The following is a 21496-nucleotide window of genomic DNA, read 5'->3' on the forward strand; positions in this document are numbered from 1 at the left end:
AAATTGAAAGCTGTGATCTTCAAAAGCTTTTCTTCCTTATCACAGCTAAGCAATTAAATAGTTAGAAAAGAAGATTATTAAAACACTATACGGGAAAGCTGTGATTTTGAAAAGCTTATTTTCCAGAGAGCTTCAGAAAAGCTCTAATTAAAAGTTGTGATTCCTAAATATTTGTCTTTCGTTAGATCTAAGTTTTACTACTCATAGTTTTATAAAAAGCTCTTGAAAGCTTTCATAGTGTAGTGACAACTTTTCTCGTTACAAGCGTAAGGAAAGCACAAAAGTTCTACGAAAACTGCCACATTGGCTCACTGTGTTTACAAACTGAATCACATGTATATATGTGATGTGGTGCTTACAAAGCATATGTATATGTGTAAGCGTATTTCGTTGCCTACTCCACCTCCAATATCCAGTGCAAGCCATAAAGTTAACAAAAGTCCATTCGGCTGCGACGATACCCACATATTACATGGATACGAATATAAAGGGTGATTTTTTAAGAGCTTGATAACTTTTTTTAAAAAAAAACGCATAAAATTTGCAAAATCTCATCGGTTCTTTATTTGAAACGTTAGATTGGTTCATGACATTTACTTTTTGAAGATAATTTCATTTAAATGTTGACCGCGGCTGCGTCTTAGGTGGTCCATTCGGAAAGTCCAATTTTGGGCAACTTTTTCGAGCATTTCGGCCGGAATAGCCCGAATTTCTTCGGAAATGTTGTCTTCCAAAGCTGGAATAGTTGCTGGCTTATTTCTGTAGACTTTAGACTTGACGTAGCCCCACAAAAAATAGTCTAAAGGCGTTAAATCGCATGATCTTGGTGGCCAACTTACGGGTCCATTTCTTGAGATGAATTGTTGTCCGAAGTTTTCCCTCAAAATGGCCATAGAATCGCGAGCTGTGTGGCATGTAGCGCCATCTTGTTGAAACCACATGTCAACCAAGTTCAGTTCTTCCATTTTTGGCAACAAAAAGTTTGTTAGCATCGAACGATAGCGATCGCCATTCACCGTAACGTTGCGTCCAACAGCATCTTTGAAAAAATACGGTCCAATGATTCCACCAGCGTACAAACCACACCAAACAGTGCATTTTTCGGGATGCATGGGCAGTTCTTGAACGGCTTCTGGTTGCTCTTCACCCCAAATGCGGCAATTTTGCTTATTTACGTAGCCATTCAACCAGAAATGAGCCTCATCGCTGAACAAAATTTGTCGATTTCGAACATTTCGAACCGAACACTGATTTTGGTAATAAAATTCAATGATTTGCAAGCGTTGCTCGTTAGTAAGTCTATTCATGATGAAATGTCAAAGCATACTGAGCATCTTTCTCTTTGACACCATGTCTGAAATCCCACGTGATCTGTCAAATACTAATGCATGAAAATCCTAACCTCAAAAAAATCACCCGTTACATGTGTATATACACAGGCACATACATTTATCAGTATGCAAGTATATACATACATGTACGTGCATGCATCCCATCGCCTACAATCAGGAATTGGCTTCGCTCTGCAAATATTAACCGAACACATATGTACAAATCGTCATATGTACATATGTATGCATGTGTATGTATTGGACAACCAGAGCAATATATACCTGCCACGTCTGCTCAATCTATTTTTGCATGCAACAGAGTTTGTGCAACACATATGGAATTTATTGATTGCACACACGCAATTTAGGCTTCATGCGATTGTCCGTCGCCTGGACGCTGTTGCCTGCACATGTTTGTGTGTATGCGTGTGTGGGTATGTAACGAGGTACACAACAAGGCAACGCTCCTTGTGTGCATGACTCCATTGAACGTTACCGTTACCAGGTCCGTATATTTGCATGTGAATATGTGTGAGGTTGTAAGCACGTTTGTGCGTTTATTTGCATGGGCGCAGATATTTTTTAATTAAAATGCAAATATGAGCTGACATTTGCTTAACGCATGCAATGCACAGCTGCACGCATACAACTACACACACTCACATAGCAATTACTGCATGACTATGCATTTCCGTGCAGTTTGGCAATAATGTGTGTATGACGGGGCGTATGAGTGACCAGAGTGCATTTTAATTTCCTCTTTGCTCGCATTTTTTCTACACTTTTATGGCATAAATGAAGTCGTTACTATATTACTGCACTAAATTGCATGAGGAGTTGATGCGTACAGCAGTTAATTTCGGCTGATAAAGGTATTTGCGCTTCTTATTTGTGTTTGAATACAAATGTGGAGTTCAGTCGCATTGAAATAATTAGTCTAACCTCATTTAGGGAATTGAAAAGGACAATTTGAGAAGAAAGCAATACTTCTGAATACAAATACTACATTTTATGCATTTAAAATATTGAAAATAAATACATAAAAATATATACATATATAGAAGGAATTTAAAACTTGTTTTGGCAAATAGTTCCAGAGATATGAGCGCATTTGTAAGAATTTTTCAACTTATCAACTGGTTCCCAAAAGCACAAACACTGCTTTCAGAGCCTGTGAGAAAATTTCCTCCGAAGCGGCCGTTCCATTTAGAGTTGTGTAACCTTAAATATATTTTTCAGGTGAATAATTAATAAGACTTTTAGTAATATTTTCGATTTTTCAACCCACTCTGAAGTGTATACTTTTTCACAAAACAATACTATTTTTACTAAAAATCAAAATTTTGACTAGTGCTTCCAACATTAAATGTATTCATGTTCCGTTATAACTATTTATTTTTGGTTTTTGAATTTTATATTGGTCTACAACTTTGCTTCCGACGTTTTCCAATATATGTCTCTAGGGACCGTATTCGCTTCATATACCAATTCAGGGTATAGAAATGTAAACAATTGCAACCAAGCTCATGGATGTTCTTGAGAGTCGCTATTGAAGTGTGTGATCTGGCATTGCCTGATGAAACACAATTTCTCTGCTATAGACCAAATCTAATTACTATCTTTGTCGGTACAGAACCGAATTGAGAGTTTAGTAGGAAACCAGCTCTTAGTAGATACCATGTTAATCTCACCAAACCTTTCTGGCCATAAATCATGGCTTGGTCATCGTTTTCGTCGGTTTACTATCCTTACCACGACCGTTTTCGCTTGATGTTTTAGTATGCTTCGCCTTCATCGAAGTTAGACTGTAAAGTACGGCGTATTTTGCCATTACTGGTATCTATCTTTGACGAATGCTCACTAGCAAAACAAATAACAAAACTGGCTGAGAGGTTTCTTTAGAATAAAATCTTATCTTTCTCATGCTGTAAAGGCTAATCGCATTTAAACAAAGACAGATACAGATTACTAAATTCATCCAAAAGTAATGGATGTTTTTTTACTAGACCTTGAACAGTTTAAGCCTACTATATATATATTTTCATAATAATATATTCGCAATAATAAAAAACATAATAATTATAGAATTAATTATGTTTTGAATATTTATTTATTTTGGTATAAATACTTTGGTGGTTTGATATCAACAAGTAACGTATTAATGTTTCAAAGCTGCCAAATAAATTAAATAAAGTAATTGGCTTAGTCACGAAACGCCCAAAATCGACAATTCAAACATTTTGAACTTCAAATGGAGAGAGCTTCAGTAGCTAACTGAGAGTCTGACGGTGCGTTTGTTTTTTCACAATATTCAAAAACATAAATAAATTAAAAAAAATGCTGATTTTCAAAACCGACCGGACGAAATGTTTCGGTTACTTATTTCTCATTTTTCACTTGAGCGCTCAATATTCCAAAACCACAACAGCTTTGGAACACCCACATTCAGTGTCACTGAAATTAAAGAAAGCTTCAGATGGCGCTAAACGCATTGTGGTCAAAAGTGTCAAGTGCACACATCTAGTGCCACACACGAATATAGTTGAATTGTTCGATTGCCAATTGAACCGTCGTAATAATCGTTCATACATCTCGGGCGTTATGAGTCTCCGACAACCTGTTGCTCACTTGGAAGCGAATGTTTTTTACCGTTCAAGCGGACAGCTCAAGAATATGTTCAATATAACCTTTGATTGCTGTGCGATTTCAGCAAGTGGTCGACATAGCATCAAATTATTCGAGAGTCTTGCGCAAATTCTATTCAGCAAGTTTAATGTGATACCAAAGTGTCCTATGAAGGCGGTGAGTTTAAAATCTTTAATGGCTGTCAGCACACTTTCAATTGTTAAATTGTCTTAATCTTTAAATAGAATTTCAACTATACTTGCACGGACTTGGATTTGAGTGCATATGTACTCCCTGTTTATGTAGCGAGCAGAAGTTTCTACGCTGGTTTAAATTTTCGGCATCAAGGACTTATAAATGGAAAGGCCACGGTAGAAGGAAAAGTGATCACTTCAAAATTAAAGTTGACGGAAATATGAAAATGAAGTGCCGATATTTTATTTGATTTATATATGCATAATTTGAAGTTCATTCAAAGTGAGTGAATGAAAATTTTTGCCTAATTTTAACCTAGAATTTTCAATCATGTTTCAAATTTACCTAATAGACAATGCTTTCATTATTAAAGAATTTTATTTTCTTTGATTGCAAGTTATACGTTTTATGTATAGAATCAATGACTAAATCACCAAGTAATTAAGATTTGAAGTGAAGATTTTCCATCTAGATAATTTTCTAAGACTGAAACAAGAAATCGTTCAAAGGTGCAGAGTCTCAAGAATATGGTGGGTATAATAACACATCCCATTCAAACCGCAAAAGCGTTTGTCGAGTGATCAAACTTGTATGAGGTCTCACACCCACATCTGCTGGAACACCGCACTTTTTCTATCGATCAATTCTGGCTTCTTCAACTTATCCAGTTAACTACAATACACCTTAAAATTATTCGAAGTGTCGTTGAGCGAAAGCTCAAAGTAAGCGATCTCTTTGAAATCTGATTAAAGAGAAAACCTAACTTTTTCATGTTGACTATCGGCATTCGGAATGGTTTAAGTTAGCTCATCCTATTCCATCTACTATAAGATACCAAACAAATACTATGCTAAAAAATGTAAGAAAATTGAATACAAACAAGCCTTACTATATCAGCTACTAAAATATATAATGGCGAAGAAGTTAAGTGTGAAGTTGGCTGCGAGAAAATTGAATAACATTGGCCGTTGTCAGCAAAAAATTCTTTAGCGAACGACCCAATATTAAGACAACCAAATGTATTGAACCATCGATCCGATTGAACTGAAACTTTGCACACGGTTGTTTTCTCCACAAGAAGCTGCTCATTTCTCGGAAATGCTGTAATGGGTAGTAGAGCTGCAACCAAGTAGGTAATATACAAATAAAAATAGATTTAATGGTATTTTTAAAAATATAGTTTTATTATGCCAAAAAAAACATTTTATCAAACTTTTCACAATATTTTAAGCAGTAGGCGTACTACCACTATTATGTGACACAAATAAATTACTAGACAAATCAATATAAACAAATCCAGTCAAATAGTAAACAATCGCTATTCTAATTGATATTGAGCGCAGTTAAAATGGAATGCGTACATATATGTACATATGTATGCTCTGCTAAGGCCAAATAATACAAATAATTCTGCTGTATCTAGTAATTATTTGCTCGAACAAGTTTAGCGCGTCATATGTTTTTGTTATATCAATTGTAATCAATTACCCGCTAATTACATATAATAAATAATTGATTTAATGCTATGTAACGTCAGTTAGGAAACTTTGCTCGCACTAGTAATTGGAAAAGCATATCAAAATCGAAATTCCAAATACAATGGCAAAGCAAAGACGATATCTGTTTGGTGTTTGTGGTTCGTAAATTGGTGAATTCGATTGAAAGCAGAATTCGAGATGTATGAGCAAACTATTCAATAGTAATTGGAGCATTAATGCAGGAGAGTGATGTGTATGCGCTCATAGTAGACATGCGATAATTCATTTTGTAACGCGGAGCTAATTAATTGCTACATGGTGCTTGTATATATGTGTTTGTATATGAATATGAATGTATATATAAAGCTGTAGATAAGAGTTGTACGGCGAAAGTATAGCGAAGAAATATGAGAAATTCTATGCGCTTGGTAAGCAAACAAACTGATAATCAGAGTATGCAAATTAAGTGCCGCAAAGTATGCAATAATTTCTGTTAACGATAATGCAATTTTGCTTATCCGCACTCTTATCTCGGATTTTTTTTTGTTATTGTAACAAAGATTACTTTGCTCCTGGTAGGCCTTGCTTATCACTTGCAGCTGATACGAAGAAAAGCACAACATAAACAACATATAATAAGATCAGAAATTTACTTGAGAGCGGCTGAGACTTTAAATAATGACAGAGTTGTATTAAATATTGGAATTTTATTTTATTGTATAGAGTAGTTAAGTGATTGATTATAAACGAGTTTGTTGACCCATTATACCATTGCTGAATACTGAAAAGAACTTGCTGAAGTTTTCGAATAATTAAAATAAAAAAAAATGTATAAAGAATTATTTGTTTAAAAAAATATAATGTTTAAACATATTTATTAATTAAAAAAAAAATATATTATTAAATTTTTTATCATAATTTTTTTAAAAACTCTTTTAGAAATATGTTCGAGTATAATAACTTTTTTTCGAAATTGTTCAATATATAGCCTTTTATTGAAATGCATAACAATTTGTAGCTTTCTTCGAAATTTTCTTTTAATAACTTTTTCAATTACTAGGTAGTCATACATAAAAATATTTAAATAAGATATTTTAATTTTATTCGCTTCATACATAAAAACAATTTTTTACTTAAAACTTTAAATGTTTGCAGTTGTTGGATATACCAAAGAATTTGTAAAACAAAAATCGGTTTTTATTTTTTCTCATAATTCTTTCGGTCAGAATTTTGAAAAAGATGCTAAACTATTTTTTTCTTCATTTTTTTTCTTTTAATTTCAAAAAAAAACTGTTTATTTTTAATATTAAATGAGAAAGTAAATTATACATACATTTGTATAAAGAATTTGTAAATATTAAAAATATTTTTTTTTTTCAAAATATAAAGCAATTGTTTTAATTCTGTTGTACACTTTAAACATTAAGGCAATATTGAAATATTTATACTGAAAGCTGTTTTCAAACAAAACTTATTTTCTACTTTTTTTTGAAATTAATAACCTTAAAAGTATTTTTTTTTTAATTTATAAAATAAAAATAATTATCAAATTTTTTATCAAAAATTTAAGAAGGCATTGAAAAATATAAAAAATTTATACTTTTAAAAATAACTAAAAAATGCTTTTGTTTTAATTTTACTTTATTTCGATTTAAAATAGATTAGATTAGGTTAATCTGGTAGGCCAAAAAGTTACCCATAGATAGAGATAGGTTCATGAGCAGTAGTCATTCTATAGGATGCCTGCGCTTTACGCGAATTTTAACAGACTCTGCGGCCTCACTATCGGTACCTTGTACAAAGTATTGTATGTTATCGTAGGGACCCTTGATGCTTACAGCATAGTCTTGCCAATGCGGGACAAGTGCACAAGAGATATTAAATTGTTTCCTTGATACTTTGTTCTAGACATTTTCTTCCGATCTCTCAGCGCTATTCTGCGGGCGTATGTCGACACCAAACAGTGACAAGTTAGTATTCCGATAATGCTCTTACAGTTTCTTTTATCGCATGCCAATAAGAATTTTGTGTATTTCCGATTTTTTTTTTTCGAATACTATTTAATATATTTTTTTTTATAAATCGAAAGTATTTTAGTTCCATAAACAATTTATACAAAATTAATTATTTTTTGAGCTAAAAAAATCTAATGGTTTTAGGTTTTTTATTACGAAAAGTTTTAAAAAAATTTCTTTTTGCATTTTAGAAAAGTATTGACTATCGAAAAAGGTTAAAATAAAATAATAATAAAAAAAAATTGTATTTCTTATTTTGTAATTATTTATAAACCTTTGTGTAACTTTCTAAGCCTAGCGGTAATATTGGAAACCAAAAAAAAAATTAACCGCTTAAAAGTAAGATAACACCTACCCTAACTTAAGCTATATTTATTTAATGATAAAATGTTTTGATAATTTCAAATAGGGTTACAATTTTTGAAATTTTTCATTTTTTCTTAAGGTACATTATATTTTTTTTTAATTTTTGTTTTAAATATAAGCAAATATTCAAAAATAAAATGAAGAAAAGAAGAAATACGCACAGGTTTTATCGCCAGTGAAAATATATTTCTTATAGTTTTTACTTGCTGTTACAAATACATGTTATAAATACTCTGGCTTTCTCATTACAATTTCATAAGAATTACATCTGTACATATATAACATAATTGAACGAAAATTGATAATACGCCTCCATTCAACTAATTATTGTTATTATTATATATTGTATTCATTGAAAAGGCATGCGAAATTATCAGTAAACATAATGGTATTTTTAACTAAAATATTTCAATTTATTAAAAAGTTACTGTGAAGAATTTATTACCAATAATTAGCCTTTCCAAGCTATTTAAATTATTATACTGAAGCCACGTGAATTACATACACTTCTTACTCATATACGGAGCTTAGATATTGAGGCGCGGAACGGTTATCGTCCAGAAAAAATTTACTTTCCTTCCAGTTAAAGTTCATGTTTCCGGTTTATATCGGTAATTGAAATCTTACATTTACGAGCACCCTTCAAAGATTCCATGCTGAAATAACTCTGAAAAATTATGTTTGCCCAAAGATAATGTAGAAGTGCTTACTTCTTGGCCAAATTCTGCATCATCCCAGTCAACTTTTCAATTGAGTTTTCGATTTTGTTTAATCTTTGAATGAAAAATCACATAAATATCTGCGTATTAAAATTACTGAAGTCTTTTACTATTGGTAGCACAATCACCTATTTGACAGGCTGCAAACCGAGAGTTGAGGAGTTCACGAGTTAGCGGTTATTCGAGCAAATCACAAATGAAAGAGAAAATATATTAGATATGTAATTAAAATCAAAACTACTTCACACATTTAGCATGCACTCATTTTATTACTCTGTATTTAATTTATTTCCGGAAATACGAATTGCGTCCACGTCTGCTTTTATGGCGCTGAACTCTTTGCCGCCATCGAAGAAAACTGTGAATGCATCCTCGGCTGAGACCTGGATGACAGCCGTGATTAAGAAAAAACCGAGTAAGCCCGTCAACACGTTCGTCATCTTTAGACACATAATTGAGACTAAGCATATGCTAAGTGAAATCCATAATTACAAACTGGAATCAAGGCTGCTCTCGTGCTCAATGAAATGTACGCACCGAGCAACTGTGAGATCGGTGACATAAACTGATGTATTGCTGCATTTGTATATACATATATATATATACAAGTATATTCACATATATATTAATTATAAGGAAAAAATATTTTGGAATAACCCTTAGAGCTTTAGTTAGAGCTTTTTGAAATCTTTCAACACAGTAACGAAAATCTTTACAAATTAACCATTAGCAATCAAGCTTTTATTTAGTGAATTGAATATTTATAAAATAATTAAAAATAGTAACCTTACTCAAGGCGGGTTTGATTCTGCTCTGTTCTTAGTAATATACTAAGTCATTGCTTCAACGGTGAGTCAGTGCTACTTCTACATCAGAGAGCCTTATCAGGCAAACATATACGAAGATATTTTGTATATAAACAACACGGTTTTAAAACAGCCCTTTATAATATAAATAAACAAAAACTAAAGAAGAGAAGAGCAAAGAAAATGAAGAAAGGAGAGAAATTTAATGTTTGAGCATATAAAAGCGACTTATTATTTTTTTCGTAAATTGAGAGAGAGAAAAGAAAACTGAACAAGTAAGGAAGGGCTAAGTTCGGGTGTCACCGAACATTTTATACTCTCGCATGATAAAGTGATAATCGAGATTTCATTATCCGTCATTTACATATTGTTTTATTTTGCTGTAAAATTAATTAGAATTAAATTCTGAGAGATTTACCGATATTTTCGGTGAAAAATTAGGTTAGGTTAGGTTAGGCACTGAGTTCTTCGTGTTCGATTCAGGGACCTTGAAAAGTTATATTGGAAGAAGGCGTGGTTGTGAACCAATTTCACCCATATTTCGTACATGTCATCAGGGTGTTAAGAAAATATTATATACCGAATTTCATTGAAATCGGTCTAGTATTTCCTGAGATATGGTTTTTGGTCCATAAGTGGGCGACGCCACGCCCATTTTCAATTTTTAAAAAATTCCTCGGTGCAGCTTCCTTCTGCCATTTCTTCAGTAAAATTTAGTGTTTCTGACGTTTTTTGTTAGTCGGTTAACGCACTTTTAGTGATTTTCAACATAACCTTTGTATGGGAGGTGGGCGTGGTTATTATCCGATTTCTTCCATTTTTGAACTGTAAATGGAAATGCCTGAAGGAAACGAGATATGTACAAAAAACTTAGTAGGGGGCGGAGCCACGCCCACTTTTCCAAAAAAATTACGTCCAAATATGCCCCTCCCTAATGCGATCCTTTGTGCCAAATTTCACTTTAATATCTTTATTTATGGCTTAATTATGACACTTTATAGGGTTTCGGTTTCCGCCATTTTGTGGGCGTGGCAGTGAGCCGATTTTACCCATCTTCGAACTTAACCTTCTTATGGAGCCAAGAAATACGTGTACCAAGTTTCATCATGATATCTCAATTTTTACTCAAGTTACAGCTTGTACGGACGGACGGACGGACGGACAGACAGAAATCCGGATTTGACTCTTTTAGTTTTAGGACTTACAAACAACCGTTATGTGAACAAAACTATAATACTCTCCTAGCAACTTTGTTGCGAGAGTTTAAAAATTATTTAAGTGATTCTACTTCAGTGTTATTAAACTTGAGATTTAGTGAATTTGGAAGATAAGCTTGTATTAGAGAGTTATGTACTCATCTGACTTCTTTTAGGGAAAGTTTGCAGAAATTCGAGCTTTTGAAGCTTTTTTATGGTTACTAAGTTCGGTTGTACATGTTTTATTAATTCGAATAGATTTCAACAACACTTTCACTGAGAGCTGCAATGGAGCTTTTAAGCTGTTAGTTCTTAGTGTACCTTCTTTGTCTTAAGCTATCATAAGAAATAAAGTTCCATGTATTTAATATACTAATAAAAGTGTGGAAGAACACCATCAAAGCAGGTAGATACTTTCTATTTGTACCAATTGTCTAAAATTACAGTTAACCCCAGCTACTGGAATACAGTACTCGTAAGTATACGAAGTAAAGGGAGTGGTCGGAAAAAAAAACCACAAGTTGAACGGATTAACGGAAAATCGAAGATGACAAAAACCTTAAAAGCTTTCTTGTATCTACAGCTGGCAGAAGACAAAATACTTTAGATTTGAAGACTTCATTAAATTTTTAAAAATTATTTAATGTGATATTGCGGAATATGAAGTGATGGGACATATGTGTGTCACCATCTATTTGTTAGATCCGACCCAAATAACCTGCAAAATTGCAGCTTAAGGTTCAAAAAGTCTTTTCCTCAGTCTTAAGTAAAAACTATGAACATAACTTTACAAGAAAATAAAAGTGAGAAAGAAAATGTACTAGATTCTTATAATTTTATGCTCGCAAGTAACTTTAAAGGCCGAAACTTTTGGATTAAGTAAGACTATATTTATTTAAAAGTTTGATCTTAACAGGTTTCTCAATTGGACAGCTTATAGCGGGTCTGCTTTGGTACTTAGGAACTCTGAAATTTATTTGGGATTTAAATAAGGTTCCCCTTATTGCGTTGCATTCTTGATTACGCTAAAGGAGTTGCTGCCTACATAGCCTCCGTAGAATCCGTAGAATTGGATCTAAGCTTTTATCCTCTTCTTTGTTATTGAGCTGTGATAGCAAAAATCCTTACTAATTCAAAAATTATCTTAAAGAAATTTTCTGGAATCTAAATCTTTTAAGGGAAATATTTTTAATACCAAGATAATTCGCTGAAAACGTTCTCTTATATTGATCGAAATTTAATTTCAAAATATATACATACATGAATAGATATCGTACAAAATATATACATTTTCAGGTTGCGTCAAAAAATATGCCACAAACTGATTTTGCAATTTTTCCCACTGCTTATGGGAATAGCAAAATAAACACAAACAGATATCGGTAAATATATTTAGTCACACATACATACATATATATGTATATGAGCATATGCATATTCAGCTACGAATTCCACACATCTTCATACATATATAACAATTTCAGAAGGCTTTTACATATGCCTGCCCTAATATATTAAAATTATTCATGAGAAGTTAATATTTTGCTATTGGGAATATGGTGTTACTACAAAAAATCGATGAATTTTTATTAAATATTAAAATTAAAATGCGGATGGCGCTACATTTTGCACATATATACATATGTATGTGTAGGGCTGAGGAAGCTTGACGGCATTTTTATTGTAAGCTTTGTGTGGAAATGTGAGTATGTGTGTAAAAGCAGAGCATGAGTATGTGAGTACAGCATAAATATTGTACAATATTAAAATTTTCACATATTGTACTTCCCACATACTTATATAGGTACACACACACACTTCCGGTAGAGCAATGTTAATAACCTGCCGCTACAAATTACTATACATTTGTATGTATACACCAAAACACACATAGGAGTCTGCAGGTGTATTTTTTAGGCAAAGAAAAAATTGCAAAGATTCGATGTGATGCAAAAACGGCAAACACACATATGCTCATATTAACATACACACATGTATTATGGTTTGAAAACCGACAAACCGGTAAGTGCAAAGAACACCACCTGCGCTGGGAAGTTGTAAAGAAATATTTGCACACACTCACACACACACACATCCATAGATTTAGCAAAATGCGCTTCGCCCTCAAATGCTTCCTCGCTACTAGCGAAGTGTTTGCACACTCGCACCAGCACTTTTGTGTACCTATGAACTTATGAAACGGCTTGTATGCTGCAATGCAGGAAGGTAGCATACATTTAGGTGCAGTGGTTGTTATTGAGGTGCTCTTTCGTTCACGGAGCAATCAAGTGCTGCATGCTTTTAGGTGCATTTAGGTGAGTTTAGTCCATTAAGTCTACACGCACTCCCCTACCCACATAGAAGTCCAAAACGGGTTTTAGTTAAAAATGGTTATGCCTAAGGCAACATGAAGTCTGTACATATGCGAGTGAGTTCCAAAGTTTTTGGGATATAAGTCTGAAAATTTGCATAGTTTTATTTCATGACATGTCTTCATTAAATTAATTTTAGATTTTTATCGGACGGCATAGAGCTGCCATACAAATTTCAAAATCAAAATCAATTTTTATATGAAAACGTTGTCATTTGACGAGATATCTTAACGAAGTTTGGCTCACATTATTATTTGAGTCTGCAATAAAATCTCTGAAGAAATCGTTTAGATCGAATTACTATAGCATATAGCTGCCATACAAACTGATCAATTAAAATCCATGCATTGTATGAAAACTTTTTTATTTGACGAGATATAATAACGAAATTTGGCTCGAATTATTGCTTAAGATTACGATATAATCTGTGAAAAAATGTTTGAAATCGGATTACTATAGCATATAGCTACCATACAAACTGGTCGATTAAAATCCATTCCTTATAGGAAAACTTTTTTATTTGAGGCGATATCTTGACGGAATTTGCTTGGTATTATTTTTTTAAATAATGATGTAATTCCTGAAGAAATTGTTGTAATCGAAACGCTATAGCATATAGCTGCCATACAAACTGATCGCTCAAAATTCACGTTTTATATGGAAACCAGCAAGCATGACTCATAAAAGTCAAGATACAAATTTTTTCTACCATTTTATGCTCTAGAAATGCAGCTGCTGAGGGTAATATATTTTCGGCACACCTTATTTTATTGTTTTCGTTATATTTTGCTTAGTTTATATTCAAAAAAATACATACTTTTCTATTAGCGCAGCTAATTGTCTTCTTTTCCTGAATTATATAGGAAAAATCAGTTTATTTGTAACACAAAATCACTTCTTTACTACTTTGCAATAATAAATTTTGCTTTTATTTGGCACCATAATCGAATTGCTGATGCTTTTCGCTCGGTTTGTGTGGTAATTGATTTGGCGAGTGTGCGCTTGTGCGTTGTTTTCGTTGCAGCATTAGCTGCAACATTAGTCAAGTCGCTTAATAAATCTTCTCACAGCCAACCGCCATCGCCCTTGTCTCCCTTGGAACATCGCCACTCCCACAGTGAAAAGTCTATGCTGTAGGTCTGTGATATTTTTTTCAGTTTTGCACTCATCTTTTTCTGCACTGTGGCCACATCGTTAAAACAACCAGCAGCGCGGCGCGTATAAACGACAACATTTTGAGGTTTATTGCCAATGCTGCAGTGTTGCCATGATCTGCGCAGCTTTTTCGCCGCTGTTGTTATTATTTTTGTCACCACAGTCTTTCGATTAAACGGCAGTTGGGCACTTGGCACAGCCAATTTTGCACACAACCAATCACACACACACACACACATATGTGTACATATGTAGGTACGTTGCAAGAGCAACAAAGATGGCAGGCGCTGGTACCGCCATTGCAGCTGTCAAAGCAGCCATGACAGATGGCATTGAATGCAATAATTTTCAATTTACCGCTAGAGCTGTGATCCACAACATTTGCGGCAGCTGCTGCGAAAGCCATTCTAGTCACTTCACACCCAAACACACAGACATACAAGTTCCTTGGTTCTTGCGCCGCGTACAACTTAGCCGCAGCAGGCAGTGCATCATTAAATGCTGTTCATTTTCTTCAACGGTGCGTTTCTCAGTGCCTTCTACTGCGGTTCTATGTTGAAAAGCGCATAATTTTCGTACATGCCACGCCTCGTTGTTTTGAAGCGCTAGCTTTGTTTTTGTTGCTTTTGCGGCAGTGACTGCTGCTCATTTTATTATATGCGCTATTGTAGTTGTTGTTGCATGCGGTTATACGCACATTTTCGCTTTCATGCTGGGCGTATATGCATAATTAGCGCTGATTAATGCGATTATGTAGCACAGTTTTGGGCGCGAATTGCATTTCGTAATGAAGCGTCTATGCGCCAAATACTCAACGCCAGCCGGATAGCGACAAATGATAAAGCAACAATAATGCTTTTGCTATAGCGGATGTATAGAGAGCAAATAATAAGATAATTAATTGCTATTGAGTGCTTAACTTTGTTGAACGGTTGGCTTGCGGTGTAGGACATTAGGAATTTTGTTAAAAAAATATTATACTGAGTGTATCATAAAATAGTGAATTAGTTGTAAATATATCTAAATCGATGAAAGAGTGGCCCTATTTTTGTCAAATAAGCATATATCCGTGTAATCTGATCAAATTTGATAGTGATTGACCACATTAAATAACTTTTCATATATTTCAATGACTGTCCTTATTATTTTCTTCAAAATAGGCTGCTGGGCTAATAGAAGCATGTTTGATCCAATTTTCCTTAAACTTATTATAAGCTTCGGCTGAGATGGTTTTCTGTTCATTTTGACTTTTTGGTTTCGGCTCATTTTTGGGGCACCATTCGCTGTTGGTCAGTTTCGAAATCATATCCATAAGTCCACATCTCTTCACCATTAATAATGACTTCGAATAATCTTGAGTCTTCAGCTCTTTTATCAAGTATCTCGTTTGCGATCTCTATGCGTTTCTGCTTAAGAGGAGGATTTTTTAGCACAAGTCCAGACGCTTTATACCCAAAACATAATGTAAAGTCGATCAATTATAGATGTTAAACTGACAGCCTTTTGAAAGCATTTGAGAGCTACCTGACAACCAGTTGAAATTAAATGAAAGCTATTTGACAGTTATCTGACAGTTTCAGTCTTATGGGAATTCTCTGACAGCAGTTTGAGACCCATGTTACAATATCAAAGTACAGTCAATATTTAACAGCTACCAATTAACAGTACAGGTTTTGTCCGGAAAGTTCTGATTTTTTTCCGCCACGACTTTACTTCGGATCGTGCGCGCACCGACTGGGTTCGATAAATGGCGTTCCTAGCTATCGAACGAGCGTCTGGTCAGTTGTCTCCGAGCACCTGGAGAGTCAAGATAAACATTTTCGCGCGACGTGTTTCTGTGAGTGGTGCAAGCCGAAAATGCAGCGTTCGTTACAGCAGAGGTACGTGATTAAATTCTGTGTGAAACTCGATAAGTCTGCGACAGAGACGTTTGATATGATCAAGCAGACTTTTGGAGGGCTGGGAAGAAATCGCTGAGAATGCGCAAATCCAAAGTGAAAACGATACTCATTGTCTTTTGTGATATCAAAGGCATCGTTTACTATGAATTTGTTGCTCCTAGACTCAGTTTATCTGTTTAAAATCAATTAACTACCAAATAACCATATCAGGTTAGTTGCTGGACTCAATAGCAATGAGGTCTGAAGATCGTTTATAGAAAACATAGATTTTAAGCATTGGTATAGCGGTATATTCAGTTTGAAGTACCTAGTTTCACTCAGAGTAACAAATTCTAATACCATGCTACAGAAATACCCACTTTCTCTTAAGAAAGGGTTTGAAAAATAATGGCAAAACCGCGAGTAAAGTAAGAAACTGTATCCCTATTTCAAAAAAGTATTTTCTCTAGAATCAGATTGATCAATTCAAATTCGTCGTAACTCAAACTTACTCTATCATTCATTTAAAAACTAAGTCGAACCCATGCAAAGAAATAATTTTTTGTTTCAAAAAAGTTTTTTCCCAGACAAAGGTGTGGACCTTTACGTCTAAAAATCATATTCCACTTCATTTATTTGGTTGTGAAATAAAAAATTTTCGCCAACTGGTTTAGGTAAGTTATAAAAAGGCTCTTTGCCGCTTTAACACGCCTCTTTTTGCCTACTTTATGGCGCATTTCCAGCAAAAATTATTAAATAATGCGGGTAATGAATTTTGATAAATGAACCATGTCTAAGTGCCAAATTGGGTGCGAGCTGCGACTCACTGTTGTAGTTGTTGTTGGGAAATATGAAATAAGAGTTCAGAAAATAAATGGTGAAATAATTGCAGAGACGATAGTCTATAGATGGTTTTAAATAAAATATATATTTTTTTAATATTCATGGCGCTGAGACTAGTGAGGAACGGCAGCGGATAGACGATTTATATATTATGCATGTATATTTTAGAATTTATAACTTATAGATATGAGAAGCAGCAAATTGCAAACAATTTTTAAATGCTTTCTTTGGTTTTCAATTTAAATGAGGAAAGTTAATGCAACACCAACTAAATGATTCAAATAACATGCGCTTTATGGTTAGACTTAAATAAAAAACTAAATCTACTCCAAACCGCGCCATACAGCAGCGCACTTCAATTTATGACGCCTAGATGTATGCTAGGGCTTTTACGCCGCCTGCAGCAGCTGCCATGGCGTGCATTTTTTCCACATTTTACACTTACATATTTTCATAAAAGTCGCTGAAATAAAAAACTTAAGTAATTTATATTATTGTTGCAACAACAGCGGCAACTCAGCAGCGGCGGCGCTGTAATATTGTGGCATTCAGCTGAATTTTACTGTTACTCCAGTACATATGTTCTTCATTTCATTTCTAAGCAGCCACATTGCAACAGCATGGGGAATAGGGAATAGCGAAAGAAACCCCAGCAACGCAGTGAGCGAATAGCGCAGATAGCTGGAAGTGCAAAAAGTGCGGGTGGGCGGTAAAGGATTTTTCTTTCATACTGCTGCCATACTTGCAGCTTCCGCACTCGTCGCTCGTGCTTTTGCGCTTCCTGTGCTAAATCTGCTGTGTTTTTTGTTGTGCATGGCTCCCTGGTTGACGGTTGAAATAAAATCGTACTTGCAACTAGAAACAGAGATATCCTTTTCTTCGCACGAAATCTGTTGGCGCAGTTCTAGTTGCTCGTGTGTGTTTTGTGTGTATGCGTGTGGAATGCAGATAAAGCTCGGATTTTATGTGATGTGTAGCTGGTGAGCAGTTGTGGCAAAAGTTAAAATTCACCACAACTTCTAGTAATCACTTGGATATACCCCATGTTGTTGTTGTAGTTGGAAAATAAGGAAGGCTTAAAATTTTATGTGCAATGCAATTGGCAGAGATTTTCTTAGCAAGTGGAGGAAAATTAAAATAAATTTAATGGTGAGGTTATGTTGCACAGTTATACTTGAGAATATTGCGGTTTTTCTGAGAAAAAAGTATGTCTGACTTTGTCTGAGTAAGCTAATACACCACCGAACCGATTTCATTAATGTAAAGCACAATGCGTCCAGTCTGATCCAAATTAAAAGATATGTTAGTTTATGCCTTAACTATGTTAGAAACAAAAAAGTCATAAATAAAGAAATAGACCATATTTTGAGACAAGTATATCTTCAAGATTAAAAAAAAAACACAAAATAAAAAAAAGGAAATTTGTGGTTTTGTCTTTAACAAATATTTATTTGTGTGAATAATTTTTAAGAACAAATTTCAAGTACAATCGCTTGGACTCTTATACCAGCAATAACGTCTTCGTTTATATTATTGCCATTACCCCAAAGTGTATTTAATATTTTTCAGAGAACTGCTGAGCTGATGGCCAACCCTACTAGGACTGTAACGTCAAATCAGGCGGTGCTTTATATCACCCTTCCATCCCTACAGAAGCAATAATATCACTCGATATCAAAAAAACGTTTAAGTTGATATTTTGGGAATGAAGCCTAAGACCCTAGGCTCGTATGGGAAATAGTTGATTGTTAAGAAGAGAAATGCCAAATAGAAAAAGATAAAAATTCAAAATATAATCAACGCTTAGCTACATATACTAATTGCCAGAGATAGCACTAAATGATTTTTGTATATGACGAAGGACAGTATTCTGATTCGGATAATATGTCAAGAATCAATTGAACTCGTAATAGGAGACTGACTAAAAGAACCAAAGTAATATATGTACAATATAAAAATATCATCAATTTTATACCAAAAAAAATTAATTATCCTTTAGGGGTTCGAGGAGTTCGAGTTTCACAATTCTCTTGTAAAGCATTTGTCTGATCATGTCGGAACGAATACCAAAACTAGGTTAGTTGGTAGACTTATCCTTTCGCTGCATATCACTTGAATACTTAAATAAAAACTTCTAAAAATTGATCAAAAGAGCACCATAAAAAATCGAAGCTTACCAAAAATTTCTTAAGACGGTTTATATTAATCTCTGCCACTTTGCTAGGCTCACTGAAGGTGTGTCTAAGAGATGTTTTAAACTCAGTTGGATAAAATGATGGTCAGTAGAGGAAAGAGTTCCGATGACTCCACCTTGCCTTTCTCCATAGTGCATTGGCAATACATCGGCAGAAGATCTGTATGGTTCACTCTGAGTCAGAATGATCTCGCTTTTACATATTTTGTTCGGCGATGAAGCTGACATTCGGTTTCATGGCTCTGTCCATGATCGTTTAAACACTCTTACCTCCTCAAAAAGGTTACTGTTTGATGTGCTCTATGAGCAGAAAAAATCATTTTATTTTTATCATAAAGCTAAATTCTTTGCCATACCATTTAAATTAAAACCTTTTAACGGGTGATCCAAGGAGGGGTAGTTTTTTCCATAGTATTTTTTTGACATATCATGCGTGTCAAGGTGTCATATTATTATTACCGAAAGACTTACGCCCATAAAATTATTTAGTATGAAAATTACTCAAAAATGGTGCTGGTGAGAACGTATTCGTCAATGACGACCGTTATCGCACCAAGATGACCGATACCTGAAATTGAAGCTCGTGACTCAGCGACATATGGTTTCAGCAAGATGGCGCCACTTTCCACTCTTCCCATAAATCAATGGATTTATTGAGATAACACTTAGGTGAGCAGATAACCAAGAACGTGTAATATCTCACAATTAAACCTTTTTCTGTGATGATATGTAGAGTCTAAAGTCTATGCGAACACTCCCGCTTTGACTCAGATCTTGGAGCAAAACGTCACGTGTGCCATTCGCCAGTTTGCAGTCGAAAGGCTGGAACGAGTCATCGAAAATTGTACTCAACGGATGGACTATCTGAGATGTAGCCGCGTAGTGAGCTTATCCATATGAATCAGATTACACTTGGACATTGGTACCAAATGTTCATGAAAATGGATCATAAATCGTTTCAGTGTAATTTGAAGTATGTAGATCAAGTATATCTGCAGTGATTAAAACCTATATAAGATGTAGCACGTGAACGACTGTAGGTATGAGATTCAAAATACTTCAGTATAATTCGTTTGGAAACAGGGATCGATATATATCACTTTCCTTAAAGCTCAAGCCTTCAATGAAATTTTCATTCACATTAAAAAGGATATTGTATTTGATACTCACATGTTTAGAATGCCTTTGAGCTTCAGTTGAGTCTCACATTTAATTACTGGAAATAAAAAAAAATATAGTAAAGCTTTATTATTAAAAAAATTGGACAATACTTATAAAATAAAAAATCTAAAATACCAGAACATATATTGTTTATAACTGAAAGAGGAAATCAGAAATAGTTTCCCTTTCTGTACTAAAAATAAAATATCTAATGATTGTAATATGTATGTATTAAAGAGCAAACTTTTGCAATAACGCCTTGCTTGTGTTCGCAGCACTTTATTGCAGCCAATATAAGTGTGCAAAATGTCACAGAAACGCTATCAAAATTATGTCATAAATATTTGATACGGTCTATGTGCTAAATTGCTCAAGCCATCTGTAGAATTTCAAATGTGTGGTGAGCAAATAGCAGTTCAACTCAATAACAATAACAACAATATGACGCACGATATGCTTCGTAACAAATGACACATGTCTACGCCGGCTATTACTCACACAATTACAATATAAGTGCTTCACATATGCACAAACGGCGACTTACATGTGTGTTGCGCCTAAATGTATGCCAGACCGCTGTTGTTAAATGTAATTTCCTTTTGCATAACCATTAGTTTGCATAAAGTGCAGCGACGAGAGACCAGAATTGCGAATGTAAGCAACTAAACTCAATAGTTGAGTGGACAAATAAAATTGCTGACAATTTACATTTCTAACTAAGTAAGTGAAGGGAAACGAGTAATATCGTAGGGAAATTCAAGAGAGTCAAGCACTAATTTAAGAGCTAAAGATAAGTTGTAAGAACAAAAATAAGAAAATATTGAATCTTAAGTTAGGGTGGCTTTAATGTGCTATTTTTATAAATTCGTTGAGAATTGCGAAAAAGTTCATTTGGCGAAAGAAAATAATTGTCGCTTCTAGTCGACATAAATGTCATCAAATTTATGTGTCAAAAAATATGTATACCTATATTTATATAAGGCAAGAATTAAATTTTCTTGGTACTTAGATGACTGCAAGCTTAGGCACTCTGGAATGCTAGAACTAGGATAACCAGATCGCTGAGTCTAGACGGGCTGTCGTTTCTCTTCTAAGAAGGCAGGGAAGGACTCGCTGAAGGAGACGGGCGGTGAGCTCTTTTATGATTTATTACGGACGGA

The 21496-nt window shown here is 34.2% G+C and overlaps 2 protein-coding genes across 2 annotated transcripts in view; both read right to left on the minus strand.

Moving 5' to 3' along the window:
* Positions 1 to 21496, minus strand: part of LOC105232401 (uncharacterized) — a 148820-nt gene that overhangs the window by 65579 nt on the left and 61745 nt on the right. Inside the window, exon 3 of the mRNA XM_029552889.2 lies at positions 20346 to 20391. The gene's annotated coding sequence lies outside the window, so the exon portion shown is untranslated. The remainder of the gene's footprint in view (positions 1 to 20345; positions 20392 to 21496) is intronic.
* LOC105232400 (uncharacterized) lies at positions 8326 to 9288 on the minus strand. Its single transcript, XM_011214062.4, has 4 exons — positions 9003 to 9288; positions 8858 to 8869; positions 8721 to 8783; positions 8326 to 8666 (listed from the first exon to the last, which is right to left on the minus strand). Exons 1-4 carry the CDS (start codon positions 9179 to 9181, stop codon positions 8594 to 8596), a joined length of 327 nt encoding a protein of 108 aa, XP_011212364.2. The 5' UTR covers positions 9182 to 9288; the 3' UTR covers positions 8326 to 8593.

The sequence above is a fragment of the Bactrocera dorsalis genome, chromosome 1 (assembly GCF_023373825.1).
Source record: "Bactrocera dorsalis isolate Fly_Bdor chromosome 1, ASM2337382v1, whole genome shotgun sequence".
Classification (NCBI taxonomy): domain Eukaryota; kingdom Metazoa; phylum Arthropoda; class Insecta; order Diptera; family Tephritidae; genus Bactrocera; species Bactrocera dorsalis.

Bases quoted from the DNA above. Each gene is read 5' to 3' on its own strand.
- LOC105232400 (XM_011214062.4), bottom strand. From the start codon at position 9,181: ATGTGTCTAAAGATGACGAACGTGTTGACGGGCTTACTCGGTTTTTTC. The intron at 8,667-8,720 runs GTAAGCACTTCT...GAGTTATTTCAG, and splicing joins ATGCAGAATTTGGCCAAGAA to CATGGAATCTTTGAAGGGTG.